The 21,103-nt window shown below is 34.5% G+C and overlaps 1 protein-coding gene across 1 annotated transcript in view; it reads left to right on the top strand.

Moving 5' to 3' along the window:
• Window positions 1-21,103, top strand: part of LOC102887453 (phosducin-like protein 2) — a 75,736-nt gene that overhangs the window by 18,423 nt on the left and 36,210 nt on the right. Inside the window, exons 5-8 of the mRNA XM_015597491.1 lie at window positions 690-749; window positions 2,085-2,114; window positions 5,860-5,907; window positions 10,623-10,676. Coding sequence (XP_015452977.1) covers window positions 690-749; window positions 2,085-2,114; window positions 5,860-5,907; window positions 10,623-10,676 — 192 coding nt within the window. The remainder of the gene's footprint in view (window positions 1-689; window positions 750-2,084; window positions 2,115-5,859; window positions 5,908-10,622; window positions 10,677-21,103) is intronic.

Below are 21,103 nucleotides of genomic sequence, written 5' to 3'. Positions count from 1 at the left end.
AATTGTTTGTGGTACTACTGTGCTAAATTCTGTGCAAAGCAGGTTTCGCCTCTGCTTGTCCATTTGTGCTACTCCTCACCACACCCAGCTGGCTGCTAACCGCAAGGAGCCCTGCCCTACTTCTGTGCTCAGATGCTTTGAAAAACCTGATCTTGAGGTGTGCAGTCAGCAGCCTGGAAGGGTGGTAACTCAGATTAGATGCACTGTGTATGGCTTCTTCCCCTCCAACTTCCATTGTTTGGGAGCAATTGTAGGATTTTCAAATTAGCCAATAATGAGTAATATTCAGCGAGGCTCATTGCTTTGGCATGTAGATTCAGACTTCACTGCAAACTGGGAAGAATAATCCCTCTTTTGACACTGCCCTAATTACTCCATCATAGAATTCCATGAAATCTTAGCAAGTACCAAGAGCTATGTATCTGGACCACAGTGGAAGCCTTAATCAGTGCATATATACAGTACATAACATTTTTTTTCCTGGTTGGAAGGAAGGTTTTACTTTTAGGAGCCAAGTTTTTGTCATGAGAGAAGCCAAGGGATTCCAACAGAATTTCAGTGGGCCACAAGGAGGATTCTATTCTGGGTAGTTGGAATATCCTTGTGTTCCTAACATTCTGTAGTTATATCTTTTCTGCAAATGTTGTTAAAATAGAATCCTAGCTTGTGTATCTTCTCATTCCCATCAGGTAACCAATGCATTGGAGGAGCTTTGCTTGATGATCATGGGGACTCTACCAAAGTCCCAGGTAAGGTTGAAATCGTGTCGCATTTATAGGCAGAAAATTGCTCAGCGATATCTTGGAATTCCTCCTGGAAGAAAATATACCCAACTTAGGAACTGAGCCAAGAGGAGCTAGAAGAGGAGAAGTTGATTTCAGATAAGAAACAAATACTTCAGTTTCTCTGGTGTCAGAATTTAAGGTCAATCATGTATTGGAAAGTTATATGTCCCTCTCAAGGAAAAGATATATTCTACCTCTGATGAGAAAAATGGGTCATTTTGCTCTTTTTCTCTCCCTGACTCATACTACAATTGGAGAACAGATGCAGCTTTCTTTGCTAGAGAGAAGGAATTAAGAATCCAGGAAAAAAACCCACAAAACTATATTATCAATGTAGTTTAAAAATTATGTTTTTATGGTGATGTCTTGGTTTCTTATTAAAATTATTCGATTCTTCTGGGACAACTTTTTGTCCCGAAGTGAGGATAAGTAGGACCTTGAAAAATAGGATAATGACCATACCTGGTTTTATATTCTTTATCTTATATAAATATGCTTATTTTAAAACTATTTTATTAAGGATAAAACCTTCAGGTTTACAATTATATTTTTTCATTATCAATTCTAATTCAACCTATGATCACTGGTACATTCTGATTTCCATGCCTTTCACATACAATAATTCAAAGAAACTTTGATTTTTTTGAAACCATAAATGCTTTCTGAAACAAAGTGTTTAAAACTGTTTTTATTCCAGTATTTTTAATGGTGATATTTCCTAAAATGCTTAGTTGACTTTCTTCCTAATTACAATAAAAGAAATGACAATGGTGTTTTTCCATGAATTTCCTTTTATATTTAAAGCAATGAGAACAAAAAGAATAATGAAAAGAAATGATATGATTCATTTAAAAAAACATTTTTGGAGGAAAAGAGGAATATAGAAAAGTGTATGAAAGAGCAAAAATAGCTCAATCTTATTAGTTAGTGATAACAGTTATGAATATTTTGATGTGGTTCCTTCTAGACCTATTTCTCTGAATATAATATAGGTGATTGGATCATAATTTCCCATTCCACCACTGTTGAACATTTAGAATGTTTCCAATGTTTTATGAATAATGCCGTAGTAAAGATCTTTGTTCATACTTCTATTTATAAACAGTCTGTAATTGCTCATTTTTAGAGCAATATATGCTTAACCAATTTCAGTCTCATATTTTATATATAACATATGTGTAATATGCTTTTTAAATTATGACATAATCTATTATAAATTTTATACCATATATCATACATAATATATAATTTTATGTTATATATAATATAGTGATATTTGTATATCTCTTTTTTCAACAGAAAGCAAATGAAAAAGATAATACCAAAAGGGTAAGGTGATTTCTATAAATATATACATTAAAAAATGATAGCCGTCTATATGAAACCCTCAGATACAAAGGGTTGTCTATTTACTGAAAAGTCTGCTTATGAGTGGACCTGCATAGTTCAAACCGGTGTTGTTCAAGGGTCAACTATATTGTAAGATAAGTCAAATTATTTGAAATAAGATTGGAATTAGTACCTGTGCTGGCACCTATTAGCATTTGTATCATTTTAGGCAAGTCGCTAAGATTGCTTGGTCTGTTTGATGGAAAATGGGCCATGGAAAAAGCAATCCTGTTGATCTTACAATCAAAATATATCTGCTACCTGACCTTGTTTCAACAATCCACTAAACCACCAAAGTCCAAGCCACCAGAATCTCTGGACTAAATTACATCCTGCCTAGAGGAGGTTGTCAAGAGGATGTAACTGCCAGTTGAACTGATCTAGATCTGGACAATTAGATGTTCCTCCTCTCCTCCCCTGTCCTTGGAATGTACGTTCTGCCCACCATTTCCATAGCTGGAACTGTTTCAGGAATATGGTTGGCCTTGAGAGAATAAGATGTTGCTGAGACCATATGGACTGAATACATGGCTGAACCCAGTTCAGTCTTCTGTATACACTTTTAAGATTCTGGCAGGTGGATGAAAAGATCTCATCTTGCAGCTATCCAAACAAGTCTTATAAAGAACTGAGTTTCAAGGCAAACTACTATCCTGAAATCTGGAAAGACAGGTTTATACAGAGAGACACAGCCAGGTTGGCTTACTTGGAACAAAAGCTTCAGGAGACTTACATGGATAAGAATATTTAAATGAATTTCTAAACCAGGCTTTAGGCAAATAAAAAACAAGAGTGATGTCAGAAACATGGCAGAGTGAGAGATGTCCCTAGATCTCTCCCCTTGAAACAACAATAAGCTGAACATCTAAAACTCAACACAAAACACCCAACCTGCACATCAGCATGTCTGAGTGTGGGATCTGCACATAAAAACTACCACAGAAAAAGTACATGTTGGAGAACCTTGAACTGAAACTGAAAACCATTGTGAGGAGGCAAAAAAAAATGGTGTAATTGATAGAGGCTCTGTTCATCCCTCTGGCGACCAAATCAAAGTTGTGAAGAAAACAAAGAGCAAGAAGCAAGGAAACATTGCCTGGGATCTAGATGAACAAGCCATAAAACCAGGGAGAAATCCAAGAAAACACGGCAGAAGGTAGGACGGGGCGAGGATATGGGGTTGCCCAGTCCGGAGCAACTGAGATAGAGGCTGTGGTAGCAGCAGCGGCAGACGCCTCTTAAAGGGGCTGCGTCCGTGAGCGGATTTTCATGGTGACGGACCTGCTCACTCTGAGCACCGGCGCAGATATGGATGCGCGCAGAGCGCACCAGGGATTTACAGGGAGATATTGTTGGAGGGAAGTCCCAGGGGAGACTCGCTCTGTACAGAACTGCTGGCAGTATCCATTGTTCTCTGTTGGGCCCTCCCCCATACCAGTGCACAAACACAGTGCTGCCATAGCCAAGACCTCATCAAACTAGATAACAGAGGTCTCTCTGCCCAGAGGATTCCCTGAAACCCGGCCTCCTCCAACTCGCGGCCACACCCAAGCCACATCCAGGTATATCCTCAGCGAGTCAGGTGCTCCTTGCTGAGCAGCGCCTAGACTCACACTGGAGGCAGCTGGCCTCAGTTTCTGGTGTGGCCTTTTGAGGCAACTATAAGCACAACATCTGTGGATTGCTTGCTGAATCTTAACAAGTGGCCCCCAGAGGGGCAGAGGCTTGGGGTAAATTTGGCCTGCAGCTGAACCCCTCTCAAGTCGTGTGCCACTGGCCACCTACATCACAAATCTGCACTAATAAGACCGAAAGACTTAGGAGCAGACACGGAAAGACACGGAAAGGCAGCCAAAATGGGAAGACAAAGAAGCAGAAACCATATAAGAGAAGAGAACAGAGATCCAGATATAATGGAGTCAAGTAATCTAACAGATGCAGAGTTCAAAACACTGGTTATAAAGATGCTCAATGAACTTGTGGGAAGTGTAGATAATTCAGTGAGAACTTCAGCAAAGAGATAAAAACATAAAAATAGAAATGGAAATTTTAAAAGGGAACTAATGTGAAATGAAGCACATATTATCTCGAGATGAAAAGTATATTAAATGGAATAAACAGAGCGAATAAAGAAAAGGATCAAATACCCTATATAGAGGACGAGAAAGCCAAAGACACTCAATCAGAATGGCAAGAAAAAAGATGCCAAGACTATAAAAATAATTTAAGAAGCATATGGGACACTAGCAAGGGTCCAAATATCTGTCTGATGGGTGTACCTGAAGAAAATCAAGATGTTGAACAGCCGTTTGAAGAAACAATAATGGAAAGCTTCCCTAACTTGATGAAGGAAATGGACATAAAACCCCAAGAAGCTCAGAGAATCCTAAAAACCAGGAACCCAAAGAGGCCCACATAAAGACACGTCATAATGAAAATGCCAAAGGTTAAATACAAAGACAGAATCTTAAAAGCAGCAAGAGAAAAACAATAGTTATTTATAAGGGAATATCCATAAGACTGGCAGCTGATTTCTCAAAAGAAACTATGCAGGATAGAAGGGCTTGACACAAAATATTCGACGTGATGAAGACCCAGGATCTACAACCAAGAATACTTTATCCAGCAAAGCTATCATTTAGAGTTGAAGGACAGATAAAGAGCTTCCCAGACATAAATAAGTTAAAGGAATTTATCGCCATCAAGCCAATATTATAGGAAATGTTGAAAGGACTGCTTTAAGAAGAAAAAGACATGTATCGAAAAAAGGAATAAAAAATGGTAACAACTATATTCCTATCAATAAGTACCTTAAATGGAAAAGAATTAAGTGCTCCAGCCAAAAGATAGAGTGGCTGAAAAGACAAAGAAACAAAACCCCTACATATGAAAAGGAAGGGGATGGAAAAAGATATTGTTTTGATGGACCTAGGAGGTATTTAAGTCAGACAGAGAAAGATAAATACCATATCACTTCACTTATATGTGGAATCTAAGGAATAAAAAGAACAAACCAATCAAAAACAGACTCACAAATATAGTGAACAATTTGATGATGGACAGAGGGGAGTTTGGGATAAAGAATTATAATAACTACATTTCTATCAACAAGTACCTCAAATGGAAAAGAACTAAGTGCGCCAACTAAAAGATAGAGTGGCTGAATGGATAAGAAAACAAGACCCCTACTTATGCTGCCTACAAGAGACTCAGTTCAGATTAAAAGACACTCATAGACTAAAAGGAAGGGGATGGCAAAAGATATTGCTTTGATAGACCTAGAAGGTACTTAAGTCAGACAGAGAAAGATAAACACACTATGTGATTTCACTAGTATGCGGAACCTAAGGAATAAAAAGAACAAACTAATCAAAAACAGACTCACAAATATAGTGAACAATTTGATGATGGACAGAGGGGAGGGGAGTTTGGGGGGCTGGGAGAATGGGGTGAAGGGTTAAAGAAGTACAAAATAGTAGTTGAGGGATGGTCACGGAAATGGGGAGCATGGCAGAGGGAATGCAGTTAGCATTAATACGTTGGCTAGGTGGAGGGTCAGAGGAGGGAGGGAGCAATTGGGGGTATCATTTTACTTGAAACTAATCAAAATAAATAAATTTTAAAAAATAAATAAAGAATACTACTAATTGTCTATACTAAAGCTCACTACTTTTTTTTTTGACAGTTCTTATTTCATTATTCGAAGACACGGAAGTTGGGTAATTCGAATGTGGTAAGTTCTAGAATTACTTCTTATTAATAATCACTAATATTTGTTTTTTTTAAAAACTTGTGTTTGCAGTTTATCATAGAGCTAGATGAAAATTCATGTTTTTACTTTAAAAGTTTATATATGCATGAGCAAGTAGAATTTAATATTTATTATACATTTAATTTATTTTATATCTCAATAACCACATATATATTAAATTCATTCATTCAACAATTATTTATTGAGTATCTACTCTGTGCCAGGTACAATTCTAGGTACTAGAAATATAGCAGAAATAGAATAGAAAACTAAAAATGAAATCCCTGCTGTCATGTAACTTACATTCTAGAAGCAAAAAAAAAAAAAAGCAAATAAGTAAAACATATTGTTTTAGATGGTGATTAGTGCAAGGGAAAAACAGATTTATCCAGAGGCATTTTAAGAATTATTTTAAAAGATGATTGTGAAAAATGTAATTAAACATAAGTAGAAATATCCACTTCTATTCCTAAGATATCCTTATTAATAATTAGGCATTTAATGTGAGAATTTACTAAGATTAGCCAGATACCAATAACTCGAATTCAGTTCACTTCTAAATTATGTGGTTTTAATAATAGTTTTTCTTTTTGTATGTGTGGATTTAAAAATTTTTAAGCAAGCTGCTTTGGTATTTCAATCAAGAATACTTAATAATAATTTGGCTATAATATTCTTTCTAAACTTGTGACTCATGGACCAATTTAAGGAATGAGGAGTATAGTGTATTTTAAACATGTACATGCCTGTAGAAAGAGAACTGTAATCTTAAACTGAGATTTAAATGTTTATCACATTGAATACTCTTACATATGAGGACTTGAAAGTTAGGTGATACTGGCTTTAAAAATCAAATACAAGTCAAATTGGTTAACAAATAACCATTGTATATGGCTTAAAATAATCCATTTGATAAGTGATTTTAATATTTGTGAGAAGATTCAGTTCAAGTCATGCCTTTAAAATGAAACTGAAGCAGGTAGCCACATGTCTCAAATGTGCTTTCATTTTCTTCTGCTTGGTATACATTTTGAGAAAATGTTTCTTAGTCTCATTTTTCGCTATCAACAACACATTGTCATTTTTTGTGTTCCCTGTTGTCTTGTTCCATATGTTCAATTTTAAATAAAATGTATAATTTATAAATGTTACGAGATGTGTGTACAATATAATCTTCTAGATAAACATTTTCATAATGGAAAAGTGATTCTCACAGAGTTGTTTTCATCTATCCCAAATCATTTTGAGTAAGTCTGGAAGCAGACAGACTGCGTTTTGCCTGTCAATGATGCAGGCTGGTGTTTTACTTCTTGGCAGCCGAATAACGACTTAGGCTCTTATGAAACTAATAGCAAAGATTCTAGCACAGAGCTATCAAATTTCATTCCATCCCTTGGCTTATTTGCCACAGCTCTTTGAAATGTTCACAAGGGGCTTTCTTAGATAATATCTTGTTCTTTTTTGTCTGGAGCAAGTATAGTGTGTAAAAATAAAAACGAATAGGACACCGTCTTTATGCTCAATGCTGAGAAGCCTTTGTGCTCATCATGTGTGTGTGTTCGTGTCCCTCAGTCGTCTGTTGTGCATCCGTTGCTGCAGCTCGTTCCTCAACTGTATGAAAGAAGAATGAAGAGATTCAAAGTGGACGTACGTAACATGAACTGCATGCTTGCTTTGACCCTCTGTGTAGGGCAGTTCTATTAATTCTCAGTTATGTTTTATAAGCTACCCTTCTTCAGGATAAACCCCACATGAACACCCAGTTTGTCTGAGAGCATGTGTTTACAGAAGTTTTTACACTCAGAAAGAAAAGAATTATTTCCCTTCTCCATCGTATGTCCCTTTTATCTCAAGCTGTGGGCAGTGAGGGAAACTGGGATTTGATTCCCTTCCAAGGACCATGACCCTCCCAGTGAGGAAACCTATTCTTGGTTTAAGAAGGGACATGGCAGTGTGCCTAGTCATTAGGTGGGAATAGGAGAAAAGATCAAAGATAAATTACTTCCCCTTTCTATACAGGTTGGCAGATGGCTGGGATAGCAAGCTTTCTATTCAAGTATTAAAGTGTTAGTAAAAATGAAGTAAATATATCAGAAACTCAATGTAGGTATTTTGTTTTTTTCCCCATAATTAACAAAAATATGGCCCAATATGTTTAAGATGAGTATAGCTATGTTACCACATTTTAAAGCTCAAAGTTGTGGAGTTTTTATTGTAATTTAAAAAGAACCTTTTTTCAATGATGAAAGGTTCAAGCTATTATTTTTAAGCAATGACTTACATTATTGTAATACATTATAACTTTCAGTCTTATATTATCTCATTTTATTCTTTTGGCAACTCTGTTGGTACTTATACAAATATTGTTATCCTATCAATATTAAAGGGAAAACAATTTAGAACAATTAAAGGTGTTTCCCAAGATCATTCTAGTAAGTGAGATTAGAAATTACAACAGTGTCTTCTGATTTCTAGCCTAGGGAAATATTTTTTTCACTGTGCCATTCCTTTTATAGCCTAATCTTGGATACTTCTATTATTGTTAGATTTTTCATTAATTTAAATACTGTATTAATTTCATTCTTCTTAATGTACTACCAAAAGTCTTCAAATACTTCAAATAAAAAATGCTTACAATCTAGGCAAATAAGTTCTTCAAAATTTATTTTTTATGGTCACTATTTCCTCCCTAAATTCTTCACATTCTTAAACTAAGCTTCCATCTAGGGAGATAGTATCTGCTGCCAATCTAAATGAGAAATGTAAGAGGAACTGTAGTAGTGCCTTAAAATTATAGAATTTCCCATATGAAAAAAAAAAATCAAATCAGTGTCATCAGACTTTCCAGAAGTAATATATACTTTTTGAATTAACTTTTACTTTCTGAAGAGTTTGTTTGATTAAAGAATAGTGTAAGATTTCAATTTAAAGATTCAGTTCCTTAAAATATATCGACAAATTATTAGCTTACTATATCACTTCAGGGTCATTATTTATATAACCAAAGCTAAATACTCAGTATGTGGCCAGCTTTTTACTTTGTCTGAATATTCTACCATCAGTGAGACTATATTTCCAGACAATTAGCTAGAAATGTGAACTTTTACTTTGTAGTATATCCTGTTGGACAAATGATAACTCCTTAAAGTATTTTGTAGCAAGAAAAATTTCCTAGGAACCTATAAAAGAAAAAATGTAAGATGAGTAGAAAAAAAATACAGTAGTGTTAGCTTTGCTGGGCCCAAGTCGTCTCATTTAAAAACATTTCAATAGTGAAATATTTTGCGTTCTTAAAGAAAACAAGTTTTCAGATCATAGTGCATTCTAACACTTTTCTTAATTTTTGTTTACTAGACTTCCTTACTGCTAACCCCACATCTTTTTTATTCTTACCTCTCAAATTCTTTTATATATTATTCTCTCTCCGATGATAAGATTAAAATGACCTGTATGTTTGTATTTAAAAGTTTTACAGTTTGGCACATTTTAAGTTACTTTTGTCCTATGTTTCTTATTTTTCTTACTTAAGTATATAAATGTATAGTTTCTATGTATACATTTTTCAATATTAAAATTTTCACTCTTTTAAGTAACTTGGGCAGATTTATAGTCAGGATGAAAATTAGGTATAAAATATTGAGAATATATTTGTTGTAAAACAAGGATTTCAGAATTTTAAAGCCACTCTTAGAATTTAAGAGCCACTCTTAGAATTTAATAATATAATTTTACTTATATTATGGAATAATTGAAAAAGGTCTTGTTGACAAATTTTATAGTGATTGCCATCCTGATACTTTTGTAATAAGTAGTTGTTGAAAATAAAAAGCTATAAGAACCAATTTTATGAAAACCATAAAATTTAAATATTTTTTCCATTAAGTTTAAAATGAAATGTTTTAAGAAAAGCAACACTTCAAAACACACCCATTATCTATAATTGGTTTGTTCCTACTTTGTATTTTTTTATTATCATTCCTGTAAATATAATTATATTGGGAAAAATCTTCTGAAGTTTCATTAAATAAATATAGTTTGCTAAAGTTATACCTCAATTACTATTTAAATTCCTATAGAAATGTTGTGTATTTTAGCTCTGACACAATTCTATTTTATGTTTTTCCCTGTTCTTGTGTTAGCACATACAATATATTTTTTAAAGAAATTATTTTGTTTTAACAAAATGCTGAAAGATTTTATTTTATTTATTCTATTTTTTTCAATTACAGTTGGCATACAATATTAGATTCACGTATACAGCACAGTGATTAGACATATATATAACTTAAGAAGTGATTACTCCAATAAATCTATTACCCACCTGACATCATACATACTTATTACAATACTACTTCACTATATTCTGAAAGATTTTAAATGTAGTTAATTATGAAGTGTCTGTCATTACTCTTTCTACTTATTGATGAATATACATACAACTGATGAACTTCCTGAAAATAAAATCTGTTACACTGATAAGGAAATTATTTTAAAATATAACATTTGATGATACTGCTAGTTGTTGAAAATTTTTCAGGTATAAAGATTAACTATTAATATAAATTATATACTCGAGTCATTGATTTCTTCTTTGTTTAATTATATTTTAAATTAACCTTGAACTTCACTATACTCTCAAGAATTTGTGCATATTTTTACTGTTATTTGATTTGTAATGCCCTCATTTTCTCTTCTAGGAAGAATTCCAAGGTCCTATTACAAGCCAAAGTCGAAGATACTTTTTATTCAGGGTATGCATATACTGTATTGTTTTTGAAAAAAATCAATCAATACCCAAATTGAAAAATAATTTCATTGTGCATTTATTTACATTAACTCATAAGTTTTAGTTAAGTTTTGAAATTTATTAATAGATATTTGACATCAGGTTTTATAGTCTGAGAGTCACTTCTGTCACCACCTTATTTCCTCAATATTATTGCATCTCTGATCTCTTCTCTAATCCACTATTACTATTTGTAAATACCCCAAATGTCTTCATCTATTTCAGCTTAGTTCCGTAACATTTCATGTGCAGGAAGTGAGTATCTTAAAGATGTATAACTACTTAAGTTCTAAAGAATCATTTACTAAATGTTAGATTCAGTAGATGGGAAAATTTATGACCATTTTCAAAAGTTTTTAAAATGAAAGAATTAACTACAATAGAGGCTATAAGTAGATAAAACTTTGTAATTGTATTTAGTATTTTTATGTCCATATTGTCTATGAAATGTGTTTCTTTATAAGTAGCTATACTTTCTAAAATATTTGTATCCCTAATACATTACCAGAGATTTTTCATTCATTCATTCAGCACAACTATTTATTGAATTTCTACTGGGTGCTGGATAATGTACCGAAGGCTGGGAATATAAGGCCAGATAGAGTTCCATTCTTATGCTTTAAGAGTTTACAGACTAACACAGGAAATTGATAAATAAATACAAAATACTATGTTAAATGCACCTTCAATCCAGGGGATATAGTTTCTAAAATAAAGACACTTAACCCAGGCTGGGGAGTGGAGGAGGTACAGAGAGGTTTTAAGCGCCGAATTAGAAGAATCAACAGGAATTAGCCAATGAAATATTTACCTAAGGAATTTCGACTTTATTGTAGAGGCTAAGGAGAGCCATATGGTTAAGATTTGCATTTTGGAAACAAATTCTAACAGTAAATTGAAGAATGGATTGAAAGGAGCAAGACTGCAGAGAGGAAGAAATACCACTCATTGAGCTCATTAGGCTGCTTTCTATGAAAATTAACTTCCCTCCTTAGTTACACTGATTTATTACTAATTTGTTATTTTCTAGCCACGCAATGGAAGAAGGTCAGAAGGTTACATTTAAAATGGTATGTATTTCACAATTCAATTGAGTTTAAAATTGTTTTTTTTATAGATATTCACACATTAAACTATGCTCAATATATTTCTATTATTAGATTGCATGTGCATATTACTATTCTGTATAAACACTACAATTATAGTGACTATGAGGGCTTTAAGGTGAAAAATGCCAGTGTTTTACTAAATTTGTTTATTTATGTTGTGCGTTCCTCAGACTATGATGCAATAGTTATTATCATAGATTTTGTAGACATTGACCTTTATCATCATTTGTTGTGCATGTAGTTTATGCAAGAAATTGCTGTTATCATGGTAATCAGTGTCCACAATGATGACTCAGAACTTACAAACTGACTGTGTTTCTGTCTTCCAAATGACCTATATTCAAAGACTCCTTATAAGAGCTCTGATTTACCATTTCTAGAGAACTAAGAAAATGTGGGAAGATATGAGAGCATGACTTCTTTGGGATTCCCAGAATTTCAACCTCAATGCTGGAAATATGGTGGACACTTAATAACTATTAAATGGCCCTACATGTTTAATAAATATGTTAACTCTAATATCTTATTAGGCTATGAATTTTAAAATTAAACCCAAATGCAGATTGATAAATTTACACCACAAAAATAAAAGTACATTTTACTATCTTTCTATTATCCTAAATGCAGATTCTATGCTGAACATATTTTTGCAAATATTATATATATATAATTTATCTCAACCCTTAATACATATTTAGTTTAAGAATGTTAAAATTCTTAATATTTTTACTTAGGAACAAAAAATCAAAATGCACTATTTCTAACCAAAATTATATAATAACTAAAAAATGAAAAAAATGCTGACACTGAATAGTAAAACTTATGAGACTCTGCCAAAGCCATATTCAGTGGAAAATTCAAGGTTTTAAGCATTTTTAAGCAAGAAAAGAATGAGTGAATTAAAGATTTGACTCGTAAGTTACAAAAGAACAAGGTGAACCTCAGAAAAGCAAAAGGAAGAAAAGTATAAAATGAAAGATGAAATTAATGAGTTATAAAATAGTAAAGTAGAAGAATTGGTAAACAAAGCAAAAACCTGACTCTTTGCAAAAAAATTAAATAGTCAAATTAGCCTAGCCTAATCCAGAAAAAAGAGAGAAACCATAAATATATAAAAATACAAATGAAAAGGAAATTAAAAGAGACATTGATGAAATGAAATTATAAAAGAGTAATTTGTAAATCTCTGTGCCTGTAGTTTGAAAACCTGCATAAAATGCGGATTACCAAATAAAGTATATGCTACCAAAATTTACCTCAGAAAAAAGGAAAAAGTCTAAACAGAATAATGGCCATGGGAAAAAACTGAAAACATTATTTAGAAACTTTCCCCTCAAAAAGTCCTAGGCCAATAGATTTTACTTTTTTCCAGCTCGGAGAAGAAAGAAAAATCTCAAAACATTTTCATGAACTCAGCCATATATTTTACGAAGCTAATACCAAAATCACATAAAAGTAGTATAAAAAAGGAAACTAAAGTTCTAAGCTATTTACTGTTTCCAAGATTATAGTCTACATAGACTAATTCACTCAGAATTTCATTTTATTTTGTCAACAGAGAAGCAGTTCAATAATCATTTTTAATTTGTTTTTGTCATCTGATTATCTGAGGTCTTACTTTGTCCTGATAACTTATATCTACTTAAAGAGTGGTTAGACATATAATAGGATGATTTAATTGCAAATACATAAGGAAAGAAATACATGGGAAATAACTGCAACTTTTGAAATATTCATAAAATTTATTGGCATCAATGAACTTTAGCAAACCACTTTTATACAGTTAAATACTGTAAAATTTTCAAAAATACAGGAAATTTTCCATCAAAGAGAGATTAAATGATAGCTAAAAATATATAGACTGAAGAAAAGCTGAGAAATATCTCTGATGTCAGTTTCATTAATCCATGACAAAATACTTATGGAAACGTCTATATGCCAACATTATCTACACATTCACATTACTCATTTATACTTGAATCTAAATTCAATTTTTTTCTTTTTACAGAATACCAACTATTTCCACAGAAGCAATGTCATGGAATATAAAATATACTGAAATTGTTTTCTTCTCAAAAAACAATCCTTGCTAAGTTTAATATGTTTGAGAATCCCAGTGTTGTAAACATTCTCAGTAAAAGTAGGTTGAGATTGTAAATGTTTAATTTTTTGAAACTTTAAAGTGTCAAAATATTTTTTCTTAGTGTTGTAATGATAAATAGTGTGTAATAAAGCTGTAAATAATAATGTTTCCTTAGATCTCTGCAGCTTTTGACACTACTGATACACATGTTCTTTTGTTATTTTTATTACAGGCATTCAGTAGAGAGTTGAGTTTTAATGAGCTATTTTTATTTATCCTATTTGGATTTTGTCAGTGAAAAAATTACCAGCTCTTATAAATACCAGAATGCCCAATAGCTAAAAATCTTAGAATGTGAATACCAACTAAACCTGTTGGAAGATTTGGCCGTGATCCATCAAATAGACCAATATGCAACTTTTGATTTCTATTCTGTAAAATTGATGTCTGATTGCTACAAACATTATCAAGGGACTAGATTTTTCTACCAACTGGTAGTATCCACTTTATCTTAAAAAAAAAAAAAAATCGTTTCACCTTGCAACATCTGAAAGGCAATCAGTCTTGTCCATTACCATAAAGAAAACAGTCTTACTAGTAGAGGATCATGAATACACTGGGAAAACTTTTTACATCAAATCAGTGATTGTTGGACACAGAATTAACTTCAGATCGTGTTGAGATCATGTTCCTTCAGGTTCCCCCTCGGTTTTTCCTTTTTGACACCCCGCCTCATATAACCAACTACTCTACCAAGCAGGTTGCCAGCTGATTATAGAAGGGTGGCTCTCTGAGTGGATAAAATTAGGTCTTATATTCTTCAAAGTAGAGTGTCTGACAAACCTATGTCTTATTAATGTTGACCACTGATTATAGCTTAAATTATGCCTTATGTTAATTAACAAAGTCTCTGAATTTCATATCTTCTCAATCTGTGTGAAGAACACATGGAAAGAAGGGAGCAGAATAGAACAAAAAGTGCATTCCTATTTAAAAAAGAATTGCCTTTGGGCAAGGGAAACAAAAAAAATAAAACAAATGGAATTACATCAAACTAAAAAGTTTTTGCACAGCAAAGGAAACCATCAACAAAACAAAAGGACAACCAACTAATTAGGAGAAGATATTCACTATGATACATCTGATAAGAGGTTAATATCCAAAACATATAAAGAACTCATACAACTCAACAAACAAAACAAATAATCCAATTAAGAAATGAGCAGAAGACCTGAATAGATATCTATTCAAAGAGGAAATACAGATGGCCAACAGACATAAGAAAAGATGTTCAAGGTCACTAATTATCAGAGAAATGCAAATGAAAAACATGATGAGATATCACCTCACACCTGTCAGAATGGCTATCATCAATAAATCAAAGAACAAGTGTTGGTGAGGATGTGGAGAAAAGGGAACCCTCATACACTGTTGACAAATTGGTACAGATACTATGGAGGTTTCTCAAAAATTTTAAAATGTATATACCTTTGACCCAGCAATTGCTCTTCTGGGTATTTAGCCAAAGAAAACCAAAACAATGATTCATAAAGATCTGTGCACCCCTATGTTCATGGCAGCACAATTTACAGTAGCCAAGATATGAAAGCAACCTAAATGCCCATCAACAGAAGATTAAATAAAGAAGTTACGGTTCATATATACAATGGAATATTACTCAGCTCTTAAAAAAAATTAAATCCTACCATTTGCAATGACATAGATGGACCAAGAGGTTATTATGCTGAGTGAAATAAGTCAGAGAAAGATAAATACCATATGATTTCACTTATATGTGGAATCTAAAGACTAAAAAGAACAAACTAATCAAAAACAGACTCACAAATATAGAGAACAATCTGGTGACGGCCAGAAGGGAGGGGGATTAAGGGGCTGGGAGAAAGAGGTGAAGGATTAAAGAAGTACAAATTAGTAGTTGACAGATGGTCAAGGGGATGGGGAGCACAGCATAGGGAATGCAGTTAGCATTAATATAATGGCTAGCTGTAGAGCCAGCAAAGAGAAGGAGCAATTAGGGGAATCGTTCTATAAACTATATAAATGTCTAACCAATGAACTGTATACTTGAAACTAATCATAAAGTAAATGTGTTAAAAAATGAATTGCCTTGAAAAGATGGGGACTTGAAAGCTGAGAGGGCCTCCTGTTCTAAAGCAATAGATGCATAGGGCAACATTAGCTAGTGTTATGCATAGTAATTCAACTAGCATGAATTTTGTATTGTCAAAATAAGAAAAGGGAGTTGAATATTAATTTACCCAACAGTTCCCAGGGCCTCTCAGAAATTCAGGAACTTAGGTAGCATATATTTTAAGGCTCCCACGATATTAAAATGATGAAAAAATACCAAAACATGGTTACAAAAATTGATGTTTTAAAATATTTTATATTTAATGGATTATTATCTTATCCACAAACACAACAAAAATATATAGGCTATTAGAAGTATAGGATTTGCATTAAGTATTAACTGGGCACTACAGATAAACTGGTCCAATACTGAATCCAAGTTTAAAATTATGTCTTTAAAAACATTTTCCAAATCCTATAGGTATATCTCTGTGACATGCGTATAACCTTATTTGGCAATAACATCAAATGTTTTCCCCATGTCCCTGGCAACTCCTAATAAACATCATCTGCTTCAAGAAACCCAACTATCTAGATTTCTTACCTACAGCCTGAGCTCCTGTCTCCTACAGGAAGTGTGTTTTTCAGATCAGGGTAGAGAGCCATTTGAGAAACTGATGAAAGCTGGGTCCTTAACTCCGCCCCTATCCCCCAAACAAAACTGTACACATAAAACAAAATTATGTGTATAATCGGTGGCTGGGATCTAGGCATCCCCTAAAATCCATCCAAATATAGGCAATGGGCTCCAGGTTAAGAACTCCTCCTATGAAACTTTCTCTGCCCAGGATTTTGTTATTTCTCCATGAAGACAAGATTCAGGGATTGAAGGGTGTCAGAGGGCTCAGAAACAACGCGTTGGTTTGGTGGTGGTGGAGGGAAGGGTAGGGGGAATATCAGCATCAGCACCACGACGTGAATAAGAAAGGCACCGTTTGGGATAAATACCCCAGGATCTGGTGCGTCTGTACCCACAGCCACCTCCTAGGCAAGGCCTCCGCGTTGCCTGGTAACAGCTGCACAGGACGCAAGTGCACCATCGTGCGTAAGAGGCCTTGGTTCTCTCCCTCCGCTCCCCGTGGGTGGTGGAAACCACAAGGCCTGCGGCGGGATCCCTTCACGCCTCCCGGAGACGTCAAAGTTGAGTCCTTCGCCAGGTGCCAGACGACACCGGCTGATGAGGGTTGAGACTGAAAATGCAGGTGGGCGATGTGACCACAGGTGACCTGGGGGCACCCAGCTGGGCCTGAGGCTGAGAACCAAATGGGTGCTCAGTAGGGTCCCCAGCTGGGCCCGAGGCTGAGAATCAACTGGGAGGGTGGCCCACGGGGATTGGATTTTAACATTTCTTTTTGGTAAGAGCTAAATTTTGCCAGCGTCTCAAGATTTGAGGGAAAGCCAGATTAATTCAAGGAGAATGCTGTTTTTTCAACACTCAAGACTTGGATATGTTGTGGGATGAATCGTTAGGAGTTCTTTGGAATTGTGTTTCACACCTTCTTGGAAATCTTACAGCTGCACTATTTCTCACTTAAGAAATAAACAAGCAACTTTAGCTCAAGTGTATTAAATTTAAGTCTCCTGTCCCACTACCTTAAAAAAACGTCATAATGGAAACCTTGGTAGCTGCATTTATCTTGAGAAAGACCACCTGTCCCTGAAGTTTCTCCTACCTGATTGCAGAAGCTCTATTAGGCTTCCATTTATTCCTTGAAGGCTGCTACTCTGTCTAAAGCTTCCTTATTAATCAGAAGCCTGTGCTTTTGTTTCTTTACCAGAGTGAAATGCTCATTTTCTGACTTACAGAAACAGCTTTTTCCCACTTGCTTCCCTCAATTAAAACCACTGTGGTTTTTCTTGGCTTACATATTTAATTTTGGTATTCATAATACTGTATTTTTTATTAGGATATTTTGAACATAAACTAATATAATTTTTAATGGATAGTTCTTTTGTGTTAATAGATTCCTAGCAAGTACATTTTATCCAGTGTATGAAGACTTTTCTATACACTATAGTGAGTGATCTGAAAGGAAATTAGGAAAACAATTCCATGTATGATTATATCAAAAAGAATAAAATACTTAGGAATAAATGTGACCAAGGCTACCTTGTACACTGAAAACTATAAAACACGGCTGAAATTAAAATCGACATAAGTAGGAAAACATCACACCTTTCTAGATGGGAAGACTTAATATTGTTAAGATGTCAATACTTCCTAAAGCAATCTAAAAATTTAATGTAATCCCTATCAGAATCCTAATGATATATTTTTTGGTAAAAATAGAAAAACCTATCCTAAAATTCACCTGAAATCTTAAGAGACCCAAAACAGTCTTGAAAAAAATGAACAAAGTTGGAGGGCTCACACTTTCTGATTTCTATAAAGTTACAGTAATCAAAACAGTTTGGTACTGGCAGGAAGACATACAGAGTGGGATAGAAAAGAAAGCTCAGAAAAACCCTCATGTATACAGTCAAATGATTTTCAATAAGGGTGCCAAGACCATTCAAGTGAAAAGAGGCTGTTTTGACAAATGGTGTTGGAAAAACTGGATATTCACATACAAAAGTATGAAGTTGAATTCCTAACTCATATTACAAACAAATATTAACTGAAAAGGATCAAAGACCTAAAAGTGAAAACTAAAACTATAAAACATGTAGAAGAAAACATAAGAGGAAGCTGCCATGACATTGGATTAGCAATTATTACTTGGATATGAACACAGGCAACAAAAGAAAAAAAAAAAAAAGATAAATTAGACTTCATCAATATTTAAACTTTTATGTATCCAAGGATACTATCAACAGAATGAAAATGCAAACCACAGAATGGGAGAAAATATTGTCAAATTATATATGTGATTAAAAAAATAATATCCAGAATACATAAAGTACTCCTAAAATTCAACACCAAAAAGACAAAGAAAAATAAGCACATAAAATGATACTGTACATCTATGTCATTAGGGAAATGCAAATTAAAACAAGACAACTATACACCTATTAGAATGACCAAAATCTGGAACACTGACCATACCAAATGCTGGTGAAAATTTGGAAGCAATAGGAACTCTCATTCATTGCTGGTGAGAATGCAAAATGGGACAGCCTTTGGAAGACAGTTTGGAGGTTTCTTATAAAACTTAAAATATTCTTACCATTTGATCCAGCAATCACACCCCTTGGTATTAACCCAAAGGAGATGCAAACTTAAATGTCCACACAAAAATCTGCACATGGGTGTTTATAGCAGTTTTATTTATCATTGCTAAAACCTGGAAGCAACTAAGATGTCCTTTAGTAGGAGAATGGGTAAATAAACTGGTACATCCAGATAATAGAATATTATTCAATGCCAAAAAACAACAACAACAACAAAAAACTACCAAGCCATAAAAAGACATGGAGGAACCTTAAATGCATATTACTAATCAAACGAAGCCAATCTGAGAAGGATGCATACTGTATGATCCCAACTACATGCCATTCTGGATAAGGCATATCTATGGAGCCAATGAAAAGGTCATGGTTACCAGGGGTTGGGCAGGGGAGGGATGAATAGGTGAAGCACAGAGGATTTTTAGGGCAGCAAAAACACTCTGAATATCATAATGATGGATACATGTCACCATGCATTTTTGTCCAAACCCATAGAATGTACACCAAGAGCGAACTGTAATGTACACTATGGACTTTGGGGTAATTGTGATGTGTCAGTGTAGGTTCATCAGTTGTAACAAATGTGTCATTCTGATGGTGGATAATAATATGTGTTCGGGCAAGAAGCATATTGAATACCTTTTCAATTTTACTGTGAACCTAAAACTGTTAAAAAAAGTAAAGTCTTAGTAAAAAAATTTGTTGCTGTTTTATTTTGACTTTAAATGAGGAATTTGCTTTAAACAAAGGTATCACTCTGGTAGTGGATGTTGATAATGGGAGAAACTATGCATGTGTGGGGATAGAAGGTTTATGGGAAATCTCTGTACCCTCCTCTCAATTTTGCTGTGAACCTAACACCACCCTAAAAAATTAAATCTTAATTAAAAAATTTAGAAATAAAATATAAAAAGTGGGCAAAAAACTTGAATAGACATCTCGCCAAAGAGGATATACAAATGGCCAATATGCACATAAAAAGATACTCAGAAAACATGGCGGAGTGAGAGTTGTCCTCAGATCTCTCCCCTTGAAACAACAATATACTGAACATCTAAAACTGAACAAAAAACACCCAAACTGCACACAAGCACGTCTGAGCGTGGGATCTGCGTATAAGAATTACCACAGGTCAGATCCTTGGGTGTCCGGCGGTGGACTGGGACAAATAAAGAAGCTACCTCTCTCAGTCTCTGGAGCCCCCTTCAGGAGGAGGGGGAGGGGAGAAGATGCAGCAACTTCCCTGAATAATTCTGCCTGGAAGTGCCAGGACTTTTCTACGCAGCCGGCAGCAGGGCTCAGTCATCAAGGCAGAAAGCAGAGAAGTGGGATGAGACTGCAGAGAAACAACAGTTGATTTCTACTGGCCCCCGTTGCAAAACTGAGGCTGAGCCGCAGCCCCCAACGCCCAATCCCCAACCCAGAGGGACCCTCCACCCATATTCTCCAAGACTGATCACCGCGGAGCCCCAGGGAAATCTGAGCAAACACTACCGACTGTTGCTAACACTGACAGGGACTGAAACTGAGAGTAGCGAGTGCGATTAAAATCTACAAGAAAATAAAAGACATTAGGCCTTATATAAGGCAGAGATCCAAGAGGCTTACACACCACCTACCTGAAACCAAAAGAAAAGCGTCTTCTTTGTAGCAGGCTAAAGAGAGACCTTTATATAACAAATCTTCTTTCTGGAACAACAGCAGAATACACTTCAATTAATGCCCAGGCAGAGAAATAGTCCATTAAACACCATGAACAACAAAGGTGACAAAGCATCTCAGAAAGAAAGAGAAAAATCTCCAGAAAATGAGCTTACAGACATAGAAATGTGAGACTTAAGTGACAGAGAATTCAGGATGGTACTTCTGAAAAAACTCAGT

The sequence above is a fragment of the Pteropus alecto genome, unplaced genomic scaffold (genome assembly GCF_000325575.1).
Source record: "Pteropus alecto unplaced genomic scaffold, ASM32557v1 scaffold57, whole genome shotgun sequence".
Classification (NCBI taxonomy): Eukaryota; Metazoa; Chordata; class Mammalia; order Chiroptera; family Pteropodidae; genus Pteropus; species Pteropus alecto.
Note: the sequence above shows the minus strand (reverse complement) of the source record. Positions and strands in the feature narration are given on the sequence as shown.